Source organism: Polypterus senegalus, chromosome 10 (genome assembly GCF_016835505.1).
Source record: "Polypterus senegalus isolate Bchr_013 chromosome 10, ASM1683550v1, whole genome shotgun sequence".
NCBI classification, from domain to species: Eukaryota; Metazoa; Chordata; class Cladistia; order Polypteriformes; family Polypteridae; genus Polypterus; species Polypterus senegalus.
Genome location: NC_053163.1, coordinates 140831849 through 140859298, shown reverse-complemented (window position 1 = coordinate 140859298; position 27450 = coordinate 140831849). Strand labels below are relative to the sequence as shown.

Sequence of the window (27450 nt, the reverse complement as noted above, 5' to 3'; positions counted from 1 at the left end):
GAATTTTGCACATGACAGTGTGATTGTTGTGACTGTCTGCAATTTAATTGTGATTAAAAATTTTAATTGCTGCCCAGCACTAGTTAAATTGTATTTCAGGACTCAACAAATTTAAAGATACTGAGCTTTACCAAAAGTCCTCATTTGACGTGAAGTGAAACTGCATGAACTTAAAACTGCCTATTTTGCCTATCTTTGCCATCTTAGAGACACCGCTCAGTGGAAATACATGAGAGTCTAGTACTGGATTTGCTGTAGGCTGTTCCCATTTTCTTGTAATACACCAGCATGCTTACAAAATTTAATCAAAAGTAGACAGTGTTTCTTCATTTTCTTAAGCCAAATGTTAGATTCAGCAAAAGCAACAACAATATCTTTCATAAACTCTTTGCAATTGAGCAATTGGGATTGTAGTTGGATTGCAGGTGTCTCAATATGTCAACAAAGGAAAGAGCTCCATGTCCAACTCTTGTCCTGGTATAAAAGTGGAAAAGAAAAAAAAAAAAGTTCAAAGAAATGAAAAACGTGTGACTGGACACACAGATGGCTGAGGTGTGTGGACAGTATGGTCAGCCTTTTTTACAGAGAGAATTAGAAGTACTTAGTGTATGTAATTTACAGTTGTATGTGTTATTTTGGGTTCTTCCAGTAAAAAATTCCTAAGATGTTTTTGTTATTTGCCATTAAGTTGTATGTGTGTTGCTATGTGGTATTTAGACATTTGAAATCAAAAATGTGAAAATGAGCATGACAACAGTAGTACCCAATGTACAATATACTGCAGTTGATGCACAATGAAATTTGATAGGTACATCAGTAAATTGGAAATGACAGAAATTCACCAGTTTTAAGGAGCAATTGGGCATTGCAACCCAATATCTGAATACCCCCAACACCCCAAATACCGTACATGAAACGATGGCCAATAAAAATGAAAGCTTTGCCAACTTTGAACATCAGGCATGAGTTGCTCTTCAGGCTTAAAAGTCACACAGTGTGTGCCCGGCATTAGCTGTCAAGCTGTGTGTTGTAAAAGCAGAAGGGAGGACAGCCCAGTGACCCTGAAGTAACAGATAGGATGCAGGCCGTGCTGTCGGACAGACAGTAAATCAGAGTTGTTGAGTTAGAAATGGCATCTGAAAGCTTAGCTTGGAATGACAATTCACTCAAAACAAAGCTACCTGAAGTGCCTGAGTTGTGACATAATGCTGACTTTTTACCTTAATGAATCATTTAAAATAAAACCTATAACCTGGTCAGCCCAAAATGCATTTTTTTGGTGGGATTGTAATTGGAGGGAAATGATACACATTGAATACGTTTATTTTGTTCTTTATTTCCAAAAAATGCAGTTTCTTTAATTGCATTTTTTGCAGACCAAGTAACAAATCGGCAGCAACCTCGCATTTTTCCAGAACTGTTTGACCGGAAACCCACGTGTATGCACTGAAGTAAGAAGGAGAAACGTCACAAGTCCAAGAGCACATGAGCGCAGCATTAGGTTGTATACTTTTCAGCGGAACATTGATACGTCAAAGGTCTCATTTAAGCTAATGGGATACAGGGGAAAGTTTATGAGCCCAGAAGGCTTCACACTGATAGTTGCAGACCTCAATCCGATTGGCTGCCCAGCAGAGCAGCTGAAGTGTGGAGCTGTGGATTGTCTACAGTTGGATCCATCTCGCTTCACAACATAGATCTTGGTTATTGAAGTTCCCTGCCATGGATGAGGCCTGTCAATTTCTAGAACAGTGCATTTTAAATCAAAGATGGAGTGATTTGCCATTATAAAGAGCCCTGCATTCTAGTAGGATTATTTTCCTAAATCCAACACATAGGTTACCCAGTACACAAAGCATTTGCACCTTGGAATTTTCTACATGAAAATGTATTAATGTTAAAGAATTTTAAAGCATATATAAAATCCAACGTCTGTCTCTTTCTTTCTGTCTGTCCTCTTTTCATGAGAGAACACGGATTTAGATCATGTTTTTTTTTGTTTAATTTTCTTGAACATTCTATTTGATTTTGAGACTTCTCTCATCACACGGAGTATCATAGTTCACTTGCAGGAGTGATGTATTCGTGCTAATCTGAAAGAGAGGCTGCGGGTCAAGGGGAGGGGGGAAGCGTGACGTCAGGAGTAGGGAGCTGGGCGGGGCCCACCTCACTCACGCGCCAGCCTCCATTCAAGTGGTTTACCTGTTGCCACGTTTTGGAGTGGACCTTGCCCCTGTTTAGCTAGCGAGTTTATTGATTTTAAAAATTTGTCCTGTTTCACTACAGTGTGGGTGGAGTTGCGGGGGACAGCTAATATATATATACAGTGATCCCTTGCTATATCGCACTTCGACTTTCGCAGATTTTAAATGTAAGCATATCTAAATTAAGGTTGGGCAGTATCCAAATTTTGATACCGTCAAACCTCCTCCCCATTTTACCTCGGTATACGGTATTACCGTGAATAATAAAAAAATTGTGACGTAAGGCTCAGACATTCTCTGCTCCTGACGCGCACTCCTTTGAAGAGGATGATATGTTTGCGTTCTTTTAATCGTGAGACTGAACTGTCATCTCTGTCTTGTCATGGAGCACAGTTTAAACTTTTGACTAAAGGGTGTTATTTCATGTCTAGAGGGCTCTAATAATGTTAAAAAACGTATTTAGAAGGTCGTAAACAGGTTTTCTTTCTATGCTCTAACTGCGAAAATATTAGATTTATAAATAAAGAATCCTACTTTGTGGAAATTCATTTATCTGTCTGGAGCCGATTAACCGAGATAAACAAGGGTTTACTGTATAACTGTGCGGAGAATATTTATAAACAGTGTCGGAGAGTTTCTAAGGGCTTAAAATATATCAAAATAACCATACAAACATATGGTTTCTACTTTGCGGATTTTCACCTATTGCGGGGGGTTCTGGAACGCGACCCCTGCGATCGAGGAGGGATTACTGTATATATAAAATTCAATGTCTGTCTGTCTGCTTTTCACGGGTTTAAAATCGAGTTTTTTTCCTGTAATTTGCTTGAGCATTCCGGTTGGTTTTGCGATGTCTCCCATTGCTCTATGTATCATAGTTCGCTTGCGGTTCCTATTTATTTGCACGAATCCGAGAGATACAAATTTGGCTGAGCGAAAGTGGACAGGACCCCCCTCACTCGCACGCCAGCCTTGGGACATTCCTTACCTCTGTTTAGCTAGCGAACGAGAGAACTACTTAATGGATTTAGATTTTTTTTTTTTTCCGTAATTTGCTTGAACATTCCGGTTGATTTTGCAACTTCTCTCATCGTGCTAAGAATCATAATTCGCTTGCAGGAGTGATATATTTGTGCTAATCTGAGACTGAGACTACAGGCTTAGGGGATGGGGAAGTGTGACATCAGGAGTGGGGAGCTGGGCAGGGACCTCCTCACTGTTCTGTTTCACTACTACGTGGGTGGAGCCGTGGGGGACAGCTAGTATATAATATAATATCATGGTTATTACAGTATTTTGTCCACCTCCCCAGTTTGCCTTTTCACACAGTCAGAACTTAAAACTTGGTTTGGTAAATCATCTGGTAACCTCTTCTAGCATTAAGTGCAATTAAATCAATGCAAATCAACCAAGGACACCATACATTGTCTGCATTGTAGGAGTTGCTGTCATGTAATAAAGGGTAATACAATAAATACTAAAGTGGCAATATTACACTGAATCATCGTTCCAATTGTAGCTTTAAAGGAGTTGTCTATTTGTTAAAAATATTGTGGAGTTGGCCAGAATGATCCTTTGCTCTTTACATGGAATATTTAGGTGGCTCGCTATCCCTAACAAGTTAGAAAATGTACGCATGGCATAACATTCAGGTACATTTGAGGAATGTGGAGGTACTGTAGTCCTCAGAGGACTGAGTTCAGTAGGCCGGTTCTAGAGCTTTCTCAGTTCATTTCAGGGTTTAGGGTGCCATAGCCTTTCCTTCTGATACAGTGCAAAAGGCTGGAAACAGGCCTAGGCACACACATAATCACGCACACCATGTTCACACACATTGACAATTTGCAATTGCCAATTAACATAACCTAAATAAATAAATAAATAAATAAATAAATAAAACCCTTTTGTAATTCTTTCGGTGTTTGAACATGTCTGGGTGTAGTAATGTTCATGAAATGGGATTTACAAAGCTGTTCAATGTTGACAGATGTTAGTGAGTAACAGAATTGAGTGGCAAGCTTTATTTGAGCCACTGACCATTATGGATATCTGGTGACTGTGGCACTGTGATGGTAAATTATAGGATAACCAGATTTTCTTAGTCCCAAACCGGAACACTTGTGTGGCATGCATGCCCACACTTAAAACCCATCCTCCTTTGTTTAATGACTGCTTTAGCTCATTGTCTTCAGGGAGGGATCAGAGCACAGAGGATAAAAAAACTTTCACAAAGATCACTTAGTGCCCACCCAGTGCTTTAAGTGTAAAAAAAATAAATGGCAGTGCTGTCTGGTTTTTTCTGTTTCTTAGTTGCCCTTGTGATGCTTTTCAAATTTAACTCAAGTTCCTAATAAAGCTTTGTCAGTTTTGAGCATTTTATTATTTGTAAATTACCTTGGAGGGTTTATGGGGTCTTGTGCTCCCTAGAGTTTTATAAATATCATATAAGTATATTGTACGGATTTTCGTGTCAGCAGAGCAATGTTTTATTAGATGGGCAGTCTGTTAAAACCGGACATTTTTAATATCATTCAGCTATTTATCGGAACACATACCCTGAAATTGGCAATGCCCCTGTGGTTGAGACATCATGTATTGTATTTTGATTAACGTTTCAGCCCTATACCCTGCAGGGCAAGGAGCTACAACCCAAGTCTGACTGTGAACCCAGGACAAGTTCTCAGTCAGTCTTGTAGCACACTAACAGAATCTAATTCATTTATACTGGGCAATCTTAGAGTTACCAGTGAAACCAATATATGTCTTTGGGATATTACTGGAAACATTATACAGATATTGGAGAGAATTGCAAACTCCACACAGTCAATGATCAGGCCAGACTGTCATTGTAAAAGGAATGTATATATCTAGATATACTGTACATAAAAATATGAACACAATATACAGGGGTGGGCAAAAGTAGGTTTACAGTTGTGAGGGTGCAAAATCACAAAGTTTATTCATTTATTATTATTTATTAATTATTGTATTTATTTGTATTATTTGTGTTATTATTATTATTATTGTTATTAGCAAGTAGACTGCAGGAATGCATAAATAATGGAGGCTGGCAATTTGAGCACTTAAAAGATTATACCTAAGTACACTGATGATATTGTGACATTCTTTTGAGTTAAAAAAAACTATTGAGTTAATAAAGATATTGTAATAATCTCTTTCCATACGATCAACTTTAGCCCGCTTTTGTTTTTTTCTACAGTGAATAAAATCTGAGTATTAGAGTATGTATTAATTTAGAAGAGTGTTGACACACCAATTTAGGTTGCTTTCACATTCAAAACCTGTACAAGAGAAGAGACATCCAGTTTAGATTGCCATCATTTACACATCAGTCCTATTCAGATATGCTACTTGCAATATTTGATTCAGATCACACTTTTGAATGTGAATGTAAGTAATAAGTTATTGTCATTCTCATTATCACACCTACATGCAGGTCAAACAACTTCGTCTAGAACGAGAGCGCGAGAAGGCCATGCGAGAACAGGAGCTGGAAATGCTGCAGCGTGAGAAGGAGGCTGAGCATTTCAAGACATGGGCAGAGCAAGAGGACAACTTCCACCTTCACCAAGCCAAGCTGCGGTAAAGACCCTCTTGCACTGTGGTAACACTTGGTTACAGGGTGTCTTTAACTATTCAACTCATAGACTTCTTTCTCACAGCTCAAAAATACGAATTCGTGATGGAAGGGCCAAGCCAATTGACCTACTGGCTAAATATATCAGTGCAGAAGATGACGACCTTGCTGTTGAAATGCATGAGCCTTACACATTCCTGACTGGCTTAACTGTGTCCGACATGGACGACCTGCTGGAGGACATCAAGGTAGAAAGTGGAGCTTTGCTGCAGTCAAGCTGCTTTCCTCTCTCTCTCTTTCTCTCTCTCTCTCTGTGTATCTCTCTCTTTCTCTGTGTGTGTGTGTGTGTATCTCTCTCTCTCTCTGTCTTTCTCTCTCTCTCTCTGTGTGTGTATCTCTCTCTCTGTGTGTGTATCTCTCTCTCTCTCTCTGTGTGTGTGTGTATCTCTCTCTCTCTCTGTGTGTGTATCTTTCTCTCTCTTTTTCTCTCTCTCTCTCTGTGTGTGTATCTATCTCTCTCTCTCATTCTCTCTCTCTCTCTCTCTTTCTCTGTGTATCTTTCTCTCTCTCTTTCTCTCTCTCTGTGTGTGTGTATCTCTCTCTCTCTCTCTCTCTCTCCTCTATCTTTCTCTATTTTTGGCTAGTTCTCTGTCTTCAAAGCTGGCTAAGAAACTTGACCTCTCTCCTTGTTGTCTAGGTGTACATGGAACTAGAACAAGGGAAGAATGTAGATTTCTGGAGGGACATGACTACAATCACAGAAGACGAAATCAACAAGCTCCGCAAGTTGGAAGCTTCTGGGAAAGGGCCAGGTAAATATTTAAGCGGCCATATTTGTGTTTGTCGCCCTGTTGGTTTTCTTGACTGTGGTTCTTGTGCTTGGGTTGCTGAAGTGAGCTGTTTCAAATATGGATGGATGTATGGATGGCCTTAGACAAAAAATGTTTATTATAACAATACATCTGATTGGAAAAATGGGGGTGACAAAACTTTTCTTGTCACTAAGCCTTACCAAGGCCAGCATAAATAGACAAGAAGGAGTTAACATAAAACAGTGAAAGAGGAAAATATAACACATAAGGCGATGGGTAGCACAAGTGGGAAATGTCCACCAAGAATAAATGTCTGTGCAGTACAGTGTTGGATTTGTTACCACTATTATTGGGAAAGGGCGACTGTGACCATATGTGGTTTTGGGGCCTGTAACATACATTCCCCTCTGTACGTATCAGAATGGCAAGTCCATCTCATTGGCTTTTGCTGTTTACTGAAGATTTCTGGGTTTGAGATCAAAAAGACAAGTATGAGCTAAAATGTCAGAACTGAATCTTTAATTTCCTTGTGTTGAACAATATAGAAGATAGCACCTTTTGTGGTAGATCAGCCAGTTATTTTAGTGAGCAAAACTTTAGGAACAGACTTAAAATAAAGTAAATAAAACTTCATATGTGGTTACATAACTCTTGCTTGAAACAACTACCTCAGGTCTGCGACTTACTGACACTAAACATAGGATATTTGGAAGTAAATAAACCGTAAAGTAATGTTTAAAATGCAGACATTAGTTGCTGCAGACATTTTTTCATAACTAAATTACAGAAGCGACTTCGCTGTCATCTGAATACAGCACTGGAGCATTTCCATCAGTGATGGCCACGTCTAACATGAACTGAAATGCAAAAGCGTTTTTTCCCCCAACAATCAAGTCAGCAGAAAGATGAAAGCATTGTGTGGGGCAATGGCAGCGGGTCACGTAAGCTGTGGTAAGCTGGCCAGCGGTATGGCTTTAAAATGTCAGTAGCGTTTGTGAAGTCAAGCTGCCATTTCCTTCAAAACTTTACTGTCTTTGTACTGAGTGATGTAATGCTGATTGCAGACATATTAAACAGTAAAAAGATTCTTAAATAAATTATTAAAAATTATTATTTAAAAATTATTATTTATTAAAAATAAAGTATATCTATCTATCTATCTATCTATCTATCTGTTATATAGTATATCTATCTATCTATCTATCTATCTATCTATCATATAGTGCCTTTCACATATCTATCTATCTATCTATCTATCATATAGTGCCTTTCACATTATCTATCTATCTATCTATCTATCTATCTGTTATATAGTATATCTATCTATCTATCTATCTATCTATCTATTATATAGTGCCTTTCATATCTATCTGTCTGTCTATCTAACATACATACAATTAGGAAATAAATATGATAGCACAGGTTTATATTATACTACAGTGCTTAAAAGCTGCGTGTTTCATATTAATCTTTTTCCATTCTGGTGAATTATGGAAGTCCAAATCCAAACATTTACATAAACATGAGAAGAACAATTTGTATGAACAATTTGAAAACAGCTGCAGCCATGTTGATATTTGCGGTAACTATTGCTCTGTTTACACAAATAAAAAATGAAATGTTCACAAGCTTTTTCAGTTTTCACATGAGAATTAGTGTGGTGTGTCACTGAAGGAATTTTAGCCATGTATTTGGAGAGCAGTGAACTTTGTCTTACAGGAAACAAAATGGACAAAAATATGAATAACCATATGATTTAAAAATATTCTTGGTGTATTGATGATAAAGTACACCACAGAACTGCAATGCTATACAGTATATACCCCCCACTCCCAAAACTATGATCGCCACAGTTGTTTCATTCTGCTTTCACATCTGAAGCGTGCTCTTTTCTGTGCTGTTTTGTGTTAAATGGATACAGGCACACTTCATTTCTGGATTATTTGTCATTTCCAATCACATATTACATCAGCAGTGTCCAGAGTGTGTTTGCTGTAAATACAGAAGATAACTCGAGTCCTTCTCTTGACAAAAGATAGTCTTTTGCTGTCTAAGCCAATGTCTTATTACACAACTTCTAGTCAGAGGGGATGTCAAACTTGATGACTGCAGTTACTGCTGTCCTTGCCTTAGACGTTCAATTTACACAACCGGAAATCTCTTGAAATGTTGGATTCTGTGACTGTGTGTCGACTTCAGAGCACATTTTCACATTTCCAAAGTATTGCACTTGCTGTTTTCTCTGCTGCCTGATGGAGCCAGTGCCCACGCCCATGCTTAGGGTTTTATAGGTATAGTGAATTCAGCTGCAATTTCTCCCCTTTTTTTGTGTGAATATCGTGGTATCAGTCGGATGAGCCTGACTTGTGTACAGTATGTGAGTTTCGAAACACCCGTAGTTCTGATTCCGTGTTGCTGCCCTGTGTACATACATTCTACTTCAGGGTGAGCGCTCACTGGTTGTTAGCTGTAATGTACACAGGGCCCACCCCATGACTTGAGACAAAATGAAAATCGATTTTGTATTGGTTAGTCTCAGACTGGTTGGACTGCGTTGCCGGGTTTGTCGGATTACCGAGACTGCAGTAAGTTTATGTAAATGAAGTCTGCAACTGAAAATCCCTGAAAAAGTTGTGCAATTTGACTGGGCCTTTAAACAATAAACAAGGCAACAGCCAAATTAGCTGCTTTAAAGTCAGTTTTATTGGCATGATGTGTGTGGTTTTTTTTTTTTTTTCTTCTCTCCTCCCTCTGTAAAATTATGATATCACACAACTCTTAACAAAGCAAGCGTCTGGAGCAAATAACAGCATGCCCTGACTGTGAAAAACACCTTAGCTTCGAAAATACCAGACATACCCTCAAGGACTGTTGCAATATCTTATGTATATTAAAGAACAATGTATTCTTTCCTTAAGTTATTTTTAGTTATTTTTATATTAGCAAATAAGATATCTTGCGAGTTCTGAGACACTACTTTACAATTACTTTTCTGAAATTGATTAATTAGAAGATTAACCACCGATTAGCTTATTTCCATTTATGCACGCTTCAGTCACTTAGTGTAAACTATACAAATTAATCTTCAATTTTTTATATTTATTTTATTTTCAGTGGAATTATTAAAAAACAGATTTTATTTCAAACTTTTTGCGTATGTTTATTAATTGCAATTACTCCGTCCTCTCCAAATAATCCTTCCTGGGTATGACGTTAGTCTGCATCCAGCCCTGCATGAAGGCCCTCCAACCTGCAGGGAAAAACCTGGGAGTTGGTGGCAGAATTGGCACTCCAGCCACCATAAAAAAACCTCCCGCCGTTCTACTCCATCTGAACTGGTGTGGTGCTGAGGTGTCACCCGTTGCATGGCTGCACTCGGGTCCTAATCTGGATCCTGAGCTGGTTTGTGGTGTGGTGGCTGCAGCAATGCGCTGTATCAGCGTATGTTCCTAACCTCCTCTCCAAATAACAGAAGTACAGATAATGAGGCAATGGTTATCCGAGAGAGACCCATCGGGGCCCTTCTCACTCACACGTCTGCCTTGGGGCGTAGAGAACTTCTTAACGAATTTAGATCTTTTTTTTTTTTTTTTCTATAAATATTCCGGTTGATTTTGCAACTTCTCTGATTGCGCTAAGAATTGTAGTTCGCTTGCAGGAGTGATATATTTGCTCTAATCCCAGACAGAGGGGAGGGGGAAGAGTGACGTCAGGAGTAGACTGTCCTTTGTCACTACTACGTGGATGATGCCGCAGGGGACGACTAGTTTATTAATAAAAGCAGGTGTATTTATATCCTGCAACGCTGCACATATTACTATGTAGATGAAGCAGAAAACATTACGATTATCTTGCATAATGCCACCTATGTCAGGATGGTCGGTCCATTTCTGTGAATGGTGTGATGTTAGCCGTCTTTCCTGTTTTTATTTTGAAAGTTGTTTGAGACGGCTGAACTCTTTCGCAGCCATTAGCTCAGTATTTACTCTTAAGCGTAGACCTGCAGCCTGTTTCCATTTAAACACAAATTCCATAACTGAAGCCTGTTCTCTGCCTTGTGAGGGGCTTGATATCTTATGGCCCCCAGGGAGATGGTGCACCCTTGGTAAGAGGGTCTCATTTATCTCCAGGCCTTGTCCAAAGGGTGAGCCCCAAGTCTCAGAACAAAGTTCCCTTAGGTAATGTTCAAAATGCCGGTGATCTCGTTACGTACATACAACTTCAGACTGTTATCATCACCATTACACAGGGCATTAATAAATCAGTTAACAAAACAACCATATTAATAAATCTTAATGTTGTTATTTATTAACCTCTTTAAAATATTCCCTGGATTGTCATTTTCAGGTACATTTCTGGGAGAACATTACATTTCCTAACTCCCAGTATATGTGAAAAGTCGGTTGCATGCAGTTGCCAATTTACAGTTAAAACGGCATTCTGACCATCCTTAAAAAATGGACCATGGGACTGGTGGTCTTAACAGTGTAGTGCCTCTGTCTTTTTGTTAATTAAAAACGACTCCTGCAAGATGAGAGCCTTCCATGCCTTGCTTAGAAGGAGGCTCTTAGAGATAGTGGCTGACCGAGACGCTTAGTGACAGGAGCCATTATGGGGCAGAGGCCTATCTGTGGAAGGAGTTTGACAGGGCCACAGAGAGACTTTCAAGTGGTCTGAAAAACATCCTGGCCAAACATCTGATGACTCAAAAATGGTAGGAAGGATGTTACCCCAGCTGTTCCCTTCCTGCTGGGGCTGTTATTGAGAAGATAATGGAATTTTTAGACCTGTGTATTTGCCCCTCCGTTGAAGCCAAAGCATTAGCATGGTGTCTACTACTATGGCCGAAAAGCTCCTCTATCATGGTCTGCAGGGCCAAATGAGAAATAGGTAAATATTATGTGGATGCTTTGGCTAACATGCCACTTCAGTAATGTCATGATGGAACCTTAGGACTGTCAGACTCTGGTGGCGGCCTTCATTTTTTTAAGATTTGAGGAGGCTTGTGACTAGGGAATGGGAATGGAGACCTTGTCCTTCTGAATCTAAACTTAAACTGTTGGTCAGTGTGGATACCGTTGTGCGTTGGAACGGCATGCTAGCTTATTTGTAATAGCACACAGTTTTGAGTGGTCAACAGTCTTTAGCAAACCTGTCTGCGTGTGTTTGTAATTGCATACCCTGTGGTATATTGTATGTGGAAGGTGCTAGAAGAAAGTATTGTTCCTGGGCTACTGCTGTGTGCTAATTATTGATCCAGCGAGAGTTGTGCTTGCATACCCACAGTTAAGTTTGTCTAGGGTGGGAATAGTATGTGGACTTTGTCTTCTTTCGAGGACAAAATATAAAAGTACAGGCTGACACTAGAAACTTCTACAGTTTAATCTTACGGACTGGAGTATAATATCTCTTGGAGGTTGAACCTCTGCTGTTCACAAATGATGAGGTAGTATTGGCCTCATCAAATTATGAGCTCTGCTACACAATGTCAGATTTATTTATAGAGCACATTTAAAACAACATCAGTAGTGCTCTAGCCAAAGGTCTTTAAAATAAAATATACAATAAACATAAATAGAATAAAATACAATAAAACACAATACAAACCAGCAGTGAATTGAAACAAAAGAAAAGAGTAAGGAACTATCAGTATCACTGAAGGTCACAGAAAGCTATGGAACTGAAATGCGTCTTCAGTTTAGTTTTAGACAGTTCAATTGAGGTGACTCCTTAATGTAATTAGGTGAAGAATTCACGAGGGACAAGAGACGTCTGACCGGTAGATCTAAGCTCTCTGGATGGCTGGTGTATAACACACAATTCAGATAAATAGGTGGCAGCATACCCATGTATTGATTTAAAACCCAGCAGCAAAATTTTTAAATCAATTCTGAAACTAACAGGCTGCCAGTGCAAAGAGGCTAAAATTGAAGTAAACAGAATCAAAACTGTCTTGCCCTACCCAAACAACGGGCAGCAGCATTCTGGACCAACTGCAACCTGAATTTAGGGATTTGCTAATTCCCAGAATACATTGTTGTAGTAATCACATCGAGGAAAAGATAAAAGCACAAGTAACTTTCTCAAGGTCTCTAGGAGATAAAAAAAAAGGCTTAACCTTGGCTAAAAGACAAAGCTGGAAAAGGAAGTTCTTGACCACAGAATTTATCTGTTTCTCAAAAGAGAGCTTACTATCAAAAATAACCCCAAGATTCCGAACATGAGGTTTGCAAAAGTCTGCAAAAGAGCCAAGGAGTTCAAAACCAATCTGAGCTTTGGCAGGAGGACCAGCGATATATCAGCACTTGCGTTTTATTTTGGTTAAGATCGAGAAAATTGTCAGCCATCCAGGATCTTAGTTCTGCAAGACAACTGTGCATCTGATTCATTGCAGAGTTACGTACAGGAATATAAACCTGCGTGTCATCAGCATTATAATGAAAAGAAACAATAACCTTCATAAAAAAAACAGCTCCTATAGGATGAAAATAAATTGAAAATAAAATAGGACCCAAAATGGATCCCTAGAGAACACCACATTTAACAGGAGCAGAAGATGAAAAAGAGGAATTGAAAGTCACTGAAAAGTGTCTACCAAAAAGATCTGACATGAACCAGTTAAGAGCAGCCCCTTGAAACTGCAACCGCAAGAGCACTTTAGCATGTCTTAGCTGAGTGTGGCGTAGTCAGGCTAAGAACTGGCACCTTCAAATCTGAGGCCTTGGGCCTCTCCTGGGAAACAATAACCTACTCCTGGCAGGTTAAAGGGGATTTGCTGTTCCAAGTGGAGGAGTTGATGATCACGAGGTATTCCAAGCCGTCAGCAGGAACAATTACTGATAGCTGTATTGGACTGTGGTGGTGAGGCAAGAGCTAAGTCTTTGGGTTTTTAAAATACTGTATCAGTCCGTCTGCATCCCAATCATTTGAGCTCCGGGTAGTGCCTGAAGGAATGACCTTGCATGTTTAGTTTTCAGCACTCTGTAATGCTATCATTTGAAATACCCCTATAAGTCATTTTATTACCTTTCATCCCACCTCCTTTGCCAACATCCATATATCACCACACAAAGCTTGCACGTTGTGATGGGGGCCGGGAGCGGTTTGGAATTCAGCCTATGCGTGTTGCTACCTGTTAATCTCCTAGCATCCACTTACTATCCATCAGTGTGGAGGTGAGCTCTTCAATAGCAGACTAAATTAGTGCCAGAGACTGACGGGAAAGCTCTACACGGTGAGAGTGAAATATCTACCCTATTGATGTCATTTCACTTTATTCTTTGTTTTAGGACAGCACAGTAATAGAGTGGTCAACACTGTTGTCTCATATTGAGTCAGTCCCACAACTGGTCACTGTCTATGCAGAATTCGCACATTCTTCCATTTCTGCATGGGTTTTCTTTTTTGTTTTATTTTATTAATTTTATTGAAATCAAATAACATTCCATACAAATAAGTCAACTTTACAAAAAAAGGTTCGAAACAAATCGGCCCCCAACCTGAGAAAGAGAGCTAGGCCAGCAGAGTAAAACTTTAAGCTAGTAAAAATAAGTAAATAGGTACATTAATAAATGAATAAAGATAAATGGAGTAAAAGAGGGGAGAGAACATGCTTCTTCAAATTTAAATGCTTATTCTAAAATGTTATTGATGAGATCCTGCCAGGTTTTAAAAAAGTTCTGCACAGATCCCCAAAGTGCAAATTTGACTTTTTCCAGTTTCAAATAATATAAAACATCAGTTACCAACTGACTTAAAAGAGAAGAGTTAGGATTCTTCTAATTGAGCAAGATAAGTCTACGTGCCAATAGTGTAGTAAAGGCAATCAGTTTGTTTGTCCTTCTCCACTTTAACACTAGAATTACCAGAGCCTGCAAAAAAACCCGTAGATCTGTCCCACCTTAAATCGCTTCGCACCTCTCCATCAGCGTCTTTTGTCCTGTAAATGTGTTGATAAGCAGCAAGCAGCCTGCTATCACATCCCCCACCGGCACACAGTTTTCTCAGCTCAAGTCTGTTTACCTGCATGTCAGTTGATTGGAGTTGTAGATAGATAGATAGATAGATAGATACTTTATTAATCCCAAGTGGAAATTCACATAATCCAGCAGCAGTATACTGATACAGAAAACAATATTAAATTAAATAATAATAAAAATGCATGTAAAAGCAGACAATAACTCTGAGTAATGTTAGCATTTACTCCCCCGGGTGGAATTGAAGAGTCGCATAGTGTGGGGGAGGAACGATCTCCTCAGTCTGTCACTGAAGCTGCTCCTCTGCCTGGCGATGATCCTGTTCAGTGGGTGCAGTGGATTCTTCATGATTGACATGAGTTTGCTTAATGCCCGTCACTCTGCCACAGATGTTAACCTGTCCAACTTTACTCCTACAATACAGCCTGCCTTCTTAACAAGTTTGTCCAGGCGTGAGGCGTCCTTCTTCTTTATGCTGCCTCCCCAGCACACCACCACGTAGAAGAGGGCACTCACCACAACCGTCAGGTAGAACATCTGCAGCATCTTATTACAGATGTTAAAGGACGCCAACCTTCTAATGAAGTATAGTCAGCTCTGTCCTCTCTTGCACAGAGCATCAGTATTGGCAGTCCAGTCCAATTTGTCATCCAGCTGCACTCCCAGATATTTAAAGGTCTGCACCCTCTGCACAGTCACCTCTGATGATCACAGGGTCCATGAGGGGCCTAGGCCTCCTAAAATCCACCACCAGCTCCTTGGTCTTGCTGGTGTTAAGGTGTAAGTGGTTTGAGTCACACCATTTAACAAAGTCTTTGATTAGCTTCCTTGTATAGAGTGAGAAGTCAAGCAAAGTGACACCTTTTATAAATACTATATCGTTATTTGGAACACACGCATTTCTGACTATGTGTTCCGTGTCTACAGCAATCTATGTACAGTAAACACATCGTTAAAACAGAAATATTTTTTTATGTCTTAGTAATAATTGACAAAATGTAGACAAGTATATAATGTGTGAAGCCTGATTTCCAAATATAACAGAACAAGTGCGCTTTATTCAAGAATATAACTGCAGAAAAAGAACCCCGTTAGGGTGCGACATTGACACTCATTTACTACGACCACTTCGGTGGTGCAGCGGTATCAGCTGTTGACTGGTAATAAAAACGATCCCGGACAAGTCTGTTTTGAGAAGTGAGCTGCTCTTATTCTTACTATTTTAGAATAAAAACATACATTTGATTTGAGTCTGTAACAGCCGGTGTCAATGAATGATACTCGTAAAGGTTAGCTTTGTTTTTATTTTTTTAATTCTCTCAGTCGCATTCATGATCCTACCCCACCAAATCTGACACTGCTGTTTTCACATAAAGATGCGCTATAGCTCTGCACTCTACTTGTGACTTTACAAATAAACCAAGGTAAATAAGTAAATAACATTCAATCTGGCTCTTATATACAAAGTACAGCGTGCAGATCTAAACACTAGAGTGGAGAGTCGCATACGTACTGAAGAGTCTATAGCTGCAGTTGGAAGCTGCCGTCACTCTACTTTGTATGTAAGAGCCAGATCAAATGTTATTTACTTATTTACCTTGGTTTAGTTACTTACTTCCTACAGTGTAAAGTCACAAGTATAGCATATCTTTATGTGAAAACAGCAGTGTCAGATGGGGGTGGGGGGTAGGATCGTGAACGTGACTGAGAGAATAAAACTGAATAAATAAATAAAAAAAAACAAACCAAAGCTAACTTTTACGACTATCATACATTTACACCGGCTGTTAAGACTCAAATCAAATGTAATGTATGTTTTTATTCTAAAATAGTAAGAATAAGAGCAGCTCGAACCTGTGAAGTTTTGATTGCTAGTCAACAGTTGATACCGTTGTGCCACAGAAGCGGCCGTAGTAAATGAGTGTCAATGTCGCACCCTAACACGGGTTGTTTTTCTGCAGTTATATTCTTTAATAGAAGCACTTTTGTGAAAGTGTTTATTTGATATTTGGACTTCTGACTTCACACATTATACACTTCATGTCTACATTTTGTCAATTATTACTAAAACATGAAAAATGTTTCTGTTTTAACGATGTGTTTACTGTACATAGATTGTTGTAGACACGGAACACACACAAAATGCATGTGTTCCAAATAACAATATAGTATTTATAAATGGTGTGATTTTGCTTGACTTCTTACTCTATACAACTCCAAGCAACTGACACGCAGGTAAACAGACTTGAGCTGAGACAACTGTACGCCGTTAGGGGATGTGATAGCAGGCTGCTTGCTGCTTATCAACACATTTACAGGACAAAAGACGCTGATGGAGAGGTGCGAAGCGATTTAAGGTGGGACAGATCTACAAGTTTTTTCGTAGGCTCTGGTAATTCTAGTGATAAGCCCCTCTGTAAGTCCACCAAACACAGCTGTTAGTAGATTAGGAGGGATTGTGACGCCCAGGCTGTCTGAAAGGCATTTAAAGATTTTGGTCCAGTGTGTTGTTAATTTGGTGCAGGCCCAAAACATGTGGCCCAGTGAGGCTGGAGCTCAATTGCAGGGTTGCCCAGGAAACATTTTGGACAATTTTAAACGAGAGAGATGCACTCAATATATAATTTTGAGTTGAATAGTTCTAAGCTTTGTGGATATGGAGCTTGAGTGAATTTTGTGCATGGCTACTTTCCACTCCATTTGTGAAATGTTGAGGGAGAGATCCTTTTCCCGCTGTGCTCTGGGAAAGAGAGGGACTGTAAAATGTTTTATGTATTACGGAGATGCTGTCTGAGTCCTCAAGACTGATCACTGTTTATTAGAAGTAAGTGGAAGGCGAGGGAAATTGGGCAGGTTTTGTTTAACAAAGTTTCTGATTTGAAGGTAGTGAAAGAAATTCGTTGATGGAAAGTTCAATTTGGAGTGTAATTGTTCATAGGATGCGTGGGTTTTCTAAATTGGGTTGCTCCATGCTTTGTGCTCGATTGTGCAGTGATAGGCACATGACATCCCTGCCGCCTTGGATAGGAATATTTGGGATTGGAAAGTGCTAAGTGTAAACTCTTTGCAAAGCCTACACATTAAGCTGGGTAAATGCTAAACTCTTGTCTGTTCTGGCTCTTAAGGAACAGTCTTACTGTGGTTTTGTTCCACATTATTAAAAAATACAACTTCATTCTTAAATTATGGGAGATAGACTTGCAAAGCTTTTGTTTTTTCTGTGAACTGTAATTATTAGTAAGTAGTAGTATTGAAAGTTTGCCTACTTCCAGATCATGTTCATTATAAACTGATACACATAGTCAGTCTAAGCATAATGGCTGGCATACACACTGTTGTACTTTATAGTTTGGCCTACAAAGTCTCAGCAGTTTCTTTACATTTGATGTGTGGTGAGGGCACAAAACAGGAGTTTTTATTGTAAATTCACTCAGCCAATGTAATGTAGTCATTTAAATAATCCCTGTATGATCTTTTTAACTAACTACAGGCCCAGAGTACCTACACATATTTAGAATTATAGTACAGTAACCATAAACTGTTTGTACTGGCGATTTGCTAAGTATGTTAGTGTGTGATTTGGCAGCTTGTTTGTGTGGCCATCTGATAAGACTGCTCAGGATCCTTCCTTCACAAGTCTTAAATCACATTATGTGGTTTCTAGTTCAACCACAGTTGCTGATTGCATTGCTGGACCACGTCAGTTTAAACGACTGAAATTTACTGGCAATGTCACATTTGTCATGATCACATGCTGACAGCCCAGCACAGTCGTCGTTGCGTCTTTTTCCAACAGTTAATACCAGACTGCCTGATGGAATCGATGTTTAACAAAGGGTTAATAGCTTGGGCGAGATCAGCGACACTCTCAGCCCTTTATTTCTTTTTTCCATTCTGTTATGGTGTGTAGCACAGGAGGCATCAGACAGACAAGCTTCCCTTCCCTCGTGCCGCCTGATGGAGGGTTAATAGCTGCAGCAAGTTCAGCCACAGTCTCAGCCATTTATTTCTTTTTTCCGTTCTGTTTTAGTACATAAATCAGGAGACATCAGAAAGCTGAGCCTTTTGTCTGTTTGTGAGGTTCGAAACACCCACATTCCTTATTCCTCATTTGCTGCATTACATGCATTGTACTCTCTGGTGAGTGTTCATTGGTTATCGCCTCTCCCGCACACAGCGCCCATGTGGCTCACTACGATTGAGTTGCCCCTCTGTCTTAATCGCAGTGAGTTACTAGGTATGTCACATTAGGTGACTCTCTTCGCAGGAGCGTGCTGCCAACTGCCTCCAACTTGCTGAAAATGAAAGCAATGACTGAAAATCAATGGAGAAGTCATCCAGTGTGACATGATCTTAATTTGTAAGGAGGAACATTTAATCTGGATTAGCAGTATTTATGCTAACATCTAATCCAAATCAAACTTTTAAGTCTTTGTTTCATATCTGCAGTTCCAGAATTGTTATAGGAGTATCTTGAGCAATCCAACAGTGTTATCTATAAACCGAGTAACGGCGTACGTAATACACGATAACGTGCAGTGAATACACTTGACTAATAGTTTTCCTCCTCTTTCTCTGTACGTTTAGCACTCTTTTGCTCAGACGTAGATGCGCTTGCTGCTTCCTGAGCAGCTCTTCTTATCTCCACCCTAGCGGCCCGCTTCTTCTCTTCTTTCGTCGGCATCTTTTCCCGTTAAATCTGATTAACTCTTTCAGGGCTGATGTCGACTTTTGTCAAAAGGAGGAGTTGACGACGGTAATTAAGTGTAAACTGCGACAAAACCAACTGTTATGTTTTAGTTGGAGTCTCGTTGCTAGCAGGAAAGTTAGCTTCATTGGTTTTGACCGACATTTCCTGCACTCCCATGAGTAGCAAGGCACAAACAACAGTAAAAATGGCCCAGACACCTGGCGAGAGATCAAAGCGGGCGCATAAAGCAGAATACTCCAGGGACGACATTTTGCCTGTTCTCTCTGAACTGGACTATGACTTGTCGGACTCCGATTTTGATAACAAGCAATTGACGACGAATGTGAGGTTCTGGCTTCAGCTGATTGGTCCCCAGCTATTCATGGTACTGAAACGGGCGCTATTTGCCTGGGAGGACTGCCGATTAACATTGATAAGACGTAGAATGGAGATTGCAATGCATTGCGACCGTGACCGCTACTGCTGCCTCAGCCACGGGAAAACAGCCTGGCAGCAAGCCTGACGCACATTCCTGGCAAACTGGCAGCCGCAGCAACAGGCCTGTGCCACCTCCACCTACTCAAAGCTTCATGATGCTCCAACAACGATGGATGGATTTAAAGGCAGAAGTCTACGTGACCATCATCATCATCAAGCCCTTCCGTGAGAACCCTAAATCCAAAGAGGACTGTTTCATTTATGTTAGGTAGAATGTCCAGAGGGGACTGGGCGGTCTCATGGTCTGGAATCCCTACAGATTTTATTTTTCTCCAGCCGCCTGGAGTTTTTTTGTTTTTTCTGTCCCCCCTGGCCATTGAACCTTACTCTTATTCGATGTTAATTAATGTTGATTTATTTTGTCTTATAATTGTGTCTTTCATTTTTCTATTCTTTATTATGTAAAGCACTTTGAGCTACTGTTTGTATGAAAATGTGCTATATAAATAAATGTTGTTGTTGTTTTATGTTCATTTCTGTGTGAAGCCATTGCTTTTCAGAAAACTGTTTTTTGGAAAAAGTGTTCAGCCCCCAAAGGGTTAAGTCAGTGTTTGTGTTGCAATTATTTAGTACGTTTTCTTTAATTTTTCACTTAAGCTGGCACTTAAGTATTCAATCTGCCTCAAGAATGATTTAAGATATGAAGAGGGTAGGGGAAGTGACGGCGAAGGTGGTAGGGATGAGAACAGCGCACTGGTACACATGCGCCACACGGCTGCCCTGCGGGCCGCTGCCGAAAGTTGATTTTACAATAAAATAAAAAAAAAAAAGAATAACCTTGGACGTCAGTCATCCCACCGAAAGTGGACAGTAGACGTCACGTAGTGTATGTGTACCAAATCTCAAGTCGATAGTCCAAACGGTTTGCGAGCTACAGGTGATTTAAAATCCTGGACAGACGAACAGACAGCCGCGGTAGCGTATTATAGAAGAAGATTACACGTCTGTTTAAGTCTTGATTTCAGGTGAGTTCATTGGAGCGGTTGACTCCATTTTGAGGAGGTGGAACTACTGTCTGTGTTTTAAGGTTCTGCAATCATGCTGAATGGAAGGAATATGGAGAAACGGGAGTGCTGGCTGTTCATGCAGGCCTTGTTTCTTTCTGATCTGCAGGTGATCGTCGAGAAGGCATCAACACTTCAGTCACCACTGATGTTCAGGGGATTTTTAAGGGCAAGACTTTCAACCAGTTACAGGCATTGCATCAGAACATTGAGTGTAAGATTCGGGCAGGAGGCTCCAACCTGGACATTGGCTACTGGGAGAGTCTTCTCCAGCAAGTCAAGGTTTATATGGCACGGGCAAGGTGGGTGTCCTGTATTTCACCAGGAAGATTTGACAGTCTGCTGGGGTTCTTAGATCTAACGTTCATGGCATCAAAGTATGAGGAACAACAATATTTGTTGCCATAAGTGTTAATGAATCTGTGCTTAGTATGGATGGCTGCTTAACAGGAGGCCACGGCACTAAAGCAATGGCGAGTTTGGGAATTCCATTCACATTTATACAGTGCCCTAATTTTGTATGTTTTTATCCTTTTTAGGTTGCGGGAGCGTCACCAGGACGTTTTGCGCCAGAAACTGTACAAGCTGAAGAAGGAGCAGGGAGTGGAGAGTGAGCCGCTATTCCCTATCGTCAAGCAGGAGTCTCCGTCATCCGAGGGGAGGTGAGTCTGATGTGGTGTGAGGGAGCTGGCCTCATGGTGGCAGCTTAACTGAAAGCCCTTGAAGGCCGTGTTGGCAGCTCTTCTCAAAAGTGTGGATCACTCATTAAAAACCAAATGGCTAATTGTGAAAGATAATTAGCTGTGGGACGAACTGTCAGACAAAGTGAATGCTTGTTTTCAAATCAATTTACAGTATTTGTATAACGCTCTTCACTGAGCACACGGTCACAGCACTGTACCAAGTGTACAAGTAAAATACAATTTACACGTTTTGACAAAATACATAATGCACACAAATACAAAATAGAGATTAGTTTAACCCAACTGTACAACAAAGCAATTCCAAGCTGATTGGCGTAGATGGATCCTGACATTATATTCCCATTACTGTTCCCACTGGGATATGGCCAGTTGGCAATGTGTCTTCTATGTTTGTAGCAGGTCTCCAATTTTTGGTTCTTTAGGACACTAATACAGAAAACACAGAATAATTTCTGAAATCTTCACTCTGCAGCAGATCTCCCAGCAGTGATGACTCCTCGACCAAGGGGAGCTCCTTAGACCTAGAGGACGTGAAGCAGGAGAGCGAGCAGCCATCTGTGAGTGGCGGGGCAGAGGCCGAGAATGAGACAGAGCAGCAACTGGGTGACAATGAGGTGGTTTTGACAGAGGAAGATCTCATCCAGCAGAGCCTTGATGACTATGACTCTGGTCGTTACAGTCCCTGCCTACTGCAGCAGTCTGAGCTGCCCCTCGACACTCATGTGGTGGAGCCAGAAGAAGATCTACACCGTCTACAGCTGGCTCGCAAGCAGCTGCAGGTGACAGGTAAGGAGAGGAGGAGCAGTGTATGGAATTTGAGATTACTTCCCACACAGTTGACCCAAAAATGGCTGTTGACTTCATGAACCCCACCAGTTCACTGTGATTAGTGGCTAACTTCAGGGCTGGGGAGCTGGACTTGAAGTCCGAGTCAAAACTGAGCAGTCCAGGGCCAGAATTGTACGATTCTTAGCTGATTTGTATTCCAGGACTTGAATTTGAGATCATCCACTAAGGAGAGCTGCATCTCTAGCTCTGACATCTGTCAGCTCTATAGTGGTAAACGCGCCAATATCTCAACTTCAAACGTAAGTCCTTTACAAGAATGTTGACACCTGCACCCAACTTGGGTTGAAGTGGTTACAGTAAAACTTAAAGCTAGTAAAAATAAATAATTAGATAAAGTGATAAAAGAATAAAGATAAATGGAGTGAAAGAGGGGTTCCTCGATTTGAATGCTTATTCTAAAATGTTATTGATTCGATCCCGCCAGGTTTTGAAAAAGTTGTGTACAGATCCTCTAAGTGCGAATTTGATTTTTTCCAGTTTCAAACAGTATATGACATCAGTTACTCAATGACTTAGAATAAGAGAGTTAGGATTCTTCTAAATAAGCAAAATAAGTCAGCGTGCCAATAGTGTAGTAAAGGCAATCACAGTTTGTCTGTCCTTCTCCACTTTAAGCCCCTCTGTAAGCCCACCAAGCACAGCTGATAGTGGATTAGGAGGGATTGTGATGCCAAGGCTGTCTGAGGGGCATTTAAGGATTTTGGTCCAGCGTGTTGTTACTTTGGTGCACACCCTGAACATGTGGCCCAGTGAGGCTGGAGCTCGATTGCAGCGTTCACAGGTTGGATCTTACCCTGGAAACACTTTGGACAATTTTAAACGAGAGATGCGCTTGATGTATAATTTTGAGTTGAATAATTGTATGCTTTGCGCATATGGAGCTCGTCTCGTGTGAATTCCCTGCATTGCTACCTTCCACTCCTTTTCTGAGATGTTGAATGAAAGATCCTTTTTCCCATTGTCCTCTTGGATCTTTGAAAGGCAGGGACAGTAAAATAATTTTATATATTACAGAAATGCTGTCTGAGCATCGAGACTTTTTAATGTTTTTTCCGGCATAGAGGGAGGTGAGAGGTGAGGAAAATCGGGCAGGTTCTGTTTAACAGAGTTTCTTATTTGGAGGTAGTGACAGAAATGTGTTGCTGGAAAGGTAAAGGTGGAGTGTAATTGTTCGTAGGATGTGAAGACGCTGTCTATGTACAGATCTTTTAAGTGATTTAATCACGGATGTTTTCCAGACATTAAAAGCTGCATATGTTTGAGAGGGAGGATGAAGGTGGTTCTCGTGCAGAGGTGCCACAGAGAAAAGCTTCTTTATCTTAAAATGCTTCCTACAATGGTTCATATTCTGAGTGAGTGAAGCACAATTGAGTTGTTAATATATTGGCGATAACTTGTATTTATTGGGCACAAAGCAGGGAATATAAAGAAGTTCTGCAGGATTTGTGTCTGTTTGTCTATTTGTGTCCATGTCCAGGTTTTTATAGTTTGTATGTTTGCCAACCAGTAATAAAATTCAAAGTTAGGTACAGTGCATCTGTAAAGTATTCACAGCGCATCACTTTTTCCACATTTTGTTATGTTACAGCCTTATTCCAAAATGGATTAAATTCATTTTTTTCCTCAGAATTCTACACACAACACCCCATAAAGACAACGTGAAAAAATTGTACTTGAGGTTTTTGCAAATTTATTAAAAATAAAAAAAACTGAGAAATCACATGTACATAAGTATTCACAGCCTTTGCTCAATACTTTGTCGATGCACCTTTGGCAGCAATTACAGCCTCAAGTCTTTTTGAATATGATGCCACAAGCTTGGCACACCTATCCTTGGCCAGTTTCGCCCATTCCTCTTTGCAGCACCTCTCAAGCTCCTTCAGGTTTGATGGGAAGCGTCTGTGCACAGCCATTTTAAGATCTCTCCAGAGATGTTCAATCGGATTCAAGTCTGGGCTCTGGCTGGGCCACTCAAGGACATTCACAGAGTTGTCCTGAAGCCACTCCTTTGATATCTTGGCTGTGTGCTTAGGGTTGTTGTCCTGCTGAAAGATGAACCGTCGCCCCAGTCTGAGGTCAAGAGCGCTCTGGAGCAGGTTTTCATCCAGGATGTCTCTGTACATTGCTGCAGTCATCGTTCCCTTTATTCTGACTAGTCTCCCAGTTCCTGCCGCTGAAAAACATCTCCACAGCATGATGCTGCCACCACCATGCTTCACTGTAGGGATGGTATTGGCCTGGTGATGAGCGGTGCCTGGTTTCCTCCAAACGTGACATTCAATCTTTGTCTCATCAGACCAGAGAATTTTGTTTCTCATGGTCTGAGAGTCCTTCAGGTGCCTTTTGGCAAACTCCAGGCAGGCTGCCTTTTACTAAGGAGTGGCTTCTGTCTGGCCACTCTACCATACAGGCCTGATTGGTGGATTGCTGCAGAGATGGTTGTCCTTCTGGAAGGTTCTCCACTCTCCACAGAGGACCTCTGGAGCTCTGACAGAGTGACCATTGGGTTCTTGGTCACCTCCCTGATTAAGGCCCTTCTCCTCCGATCGCTCAGGTTAGATGGCCGGCCAGCTCTAGGAAGAGTCCTGGTGGTTTCGAACTTCTTCCACTTACAGATGATGGAGGCCACTGTGCTCATTGGGACCTTCAAAGCAGCAGACATTTTTCTGTAACCTTCCCTTGATTTGTGCCTCGAGACAATCCTGTGTCGGAGGTCTACAGACAATTCCTTTGACTTCATGCTTGGTTTGTGCTCTGACATCAACTGTGGGACCTTCTACAGACAGGTGTGTGCCTTTCCAGATCATGTCCAATCAACTGAATGTACCACAGGTGGACTCCAATGAAGCTGCAGAAACATCTCAAGGATGATCAGGGGAAACAGGATGCACCTGAGCTCAATTTTGACCTTCATGGCAAAGGCTGTGAATACTTATGTACATGTGCTTTCTCAGTTTTTTTATTTTTAATAAATTTGCAAAAACCTCAAGTAAACTTTTTTCACGTTGTCATTATGGGGTGTTGTGTATAGAATTCTGAGAGAAAAAATGAATTTAATCAATTTTAGAATAAGGCTGTAACGTAACAAAATGTGGAAAGAGTGATGCGCTGTGAATACTTTCCGGATGCACTGTAGAGCCATGCCACCTTCTGCGTTAGGTCTTTGTAGGGTCTCCCTTTGGATATGTGGATGTTTTAAATTCCAAATAAATAAGGTTATTGTTGAATTTAACTTCTTAAAAAATTATTTATTGATGTATATTTGAATGTTTTGAAGTAAAAAGAGAAGCTCAGGGAGGATATTCATCTTAACGATGTTAATTCCTCCATTCAAAGTGAGATGAGGGGTTGACCATCTGTGGAAGTCTTCCTTGATTTTTTTACAGTTAAACACTTTAGTGATGCAAAAATTCCTCCATCAGTCCTTTATGTAACAAGACCTTAACAATGGCGGCTTTAGGTCTTCATAACACTTAGAAAACATCAGTAGGTCGGTTATTCATTTATGTGCCGTGCAGCTGATTGACATGATGACAAAATGACTTGTTAATGTGAAGGATTCAGAGAGACGTGTGTCAGTTCGGCTCGCTCCGGGCACACCAACGTGACGTTTGGTTAGTCAGGATGAACAAACACTTTGGGTGTTACAAAGCATCACTAAAGAAGTGTGTGTTACGGTAAGTGAGTATCAGTGGCAGTACCTAAACTAAAGTGGTACCCAGCATGGTAATGCCTCCTATAACAGCTGCAGTTGTAAACCTAACATACGTACATTTCTGTGTAGTGACCTCACAACTCTGATGAACATTAACGTTATTTTATAAAGCATGAAATGAAATGTTGGGTTTGGAGCAGAGGCTGCCTGACGTTCACTGCTCTCTTCTTGTGCCTTGACAGGCGACGCCAGCGAGAGTGCTGAAGATGCCTTTGTGCGCAGGGCCAAGGAAGGAATGGGAGGAGACGAGGCCCAGTTCAGCGTGGAGATGCCCCTCTCTGGGAAGGTCTACCTGTGGGCAGACAAATACCGGCCACGCAAGCCGCGCTTTTTTAATCGTGTCCACACGGGGTTTGAATGGAACAAATACAATCAGACCCATTATGATTTTGACAACCCGCCCCCCAAGATCGTGCAGGGCTACAAGTTCAACATCTTCTACCCGGACCTCATCGACAAGCGCTCCACTCCTCAGTACTTCCTGGAGCCTTGTGCAGATAACAAAGACTTTGCAGTTCTGCGTTTCCACGCCGGGCCTCCCTACGAGGACATTGCGTTCAAGATAGTCAACCGGGAGTGGGAATACTCCCACCGGCATGGCTTCCGCTGCCAGTTTGCAAACGGCATCTTTCAGCTGTGGTTTCACTTCAAGAGGTACCGGTACAGGAGGTAGCCAGAGGCGGGCGGCCATTCAGGTCATTGACCCGCTCTGTCTGGGCCCGGACTTGGGAAGTTTGGCTCCTTTGATGTACAGATTTATTTTGTCTTTATTAAATAAAATAGTGCAACTTTTTAAACCCAAGACTTGCATAAAAATGGATGCCTGCCAAGTTTCTAAGCTTTGGCTGGATGTTCCAGTTACAGCATTCCAGGTAAATTGGCTTTACTTAAATATTTATTGATATGTGTGCTTCTGGTAGAGGAGACGAAAGGCAACAAACAGGGGGGTCCGCAAAGCGTAATCTAAGGGGAGTGGGGCACAGGGTGACTCCAAAAGAATGTACTGCATTGTCACCCTTAGGCCGGGTTTATACTTCACACAACGTGACGTGTGCGCCAGCGGACGCTACCGATCGCATATATCACGGAAATCTGGAAGATTCCACCAGGTGGGAGTGCGAGATATCATCACGCTGAGAACAGGTTCGGCTTCACGGTGTTGTGAATTGCCTGAAACATCCATTAAATCCCGAGACCACCTTACCACAACATCTCTGAAAAGGGACGTGCCCATTCCAGCTAACATTGGGCACGAGGCAGAAACAATCCCTGGACAGGGCATCACAAGGTGAACACAAGCAGACACACACGCTGGCGCCATTTTAACGTCACCCAAACTTTTATGTCTTTGGAAGGAAACCGGAGAGGCAGGGAACACCAGTGACGTGACTCCCTGCGAG

General features: G+C 41.0%; 1 protein-coding gene across 2 annotated transcripts in view; it reads left to right on the top strand.

Annotated features, from left to right (window-relative positions):
- Nucleotides 1-26870, top strand: part of cactin — a 44903-nt gene extending 18033 nt beyond the window's left edge. Inside the window, exons 4-10 of one of the 2 annotated variants that reach the window (XM_039766884.1) lie at nt 5662-5807; nt 5888-6050; nt 6500-6614; nt 20892-21084; nt 21322-21444; nt 21962-22272; nt 26233-26870. In XM_039766884.1, coding sequence (XP_039622818.1) covers nt 5662-5807; nt 5888-6050; nt 6500-6614; nt 20892-21084; nt 21322-21444; nt 21962-22272; nt 26233-26723 — 1542 coding nt within the window. In that variant the 3' untranslated portion in view covers nt 26724-26870. Of the gene's footprint in view, nt 1-5661; nt 5808-5887; nt 6051-6499; nt 6615-20891; nt 21085-21321; nt 21445-21958; nt 22273-26232 lie in introns of both variants that reach the window. The other variant, XM_039766882.1, reaches the window with a different exon arrangement.
- The last annotated feature ends 580 nt before the right edge of the window (nt 26871-27450 follow it).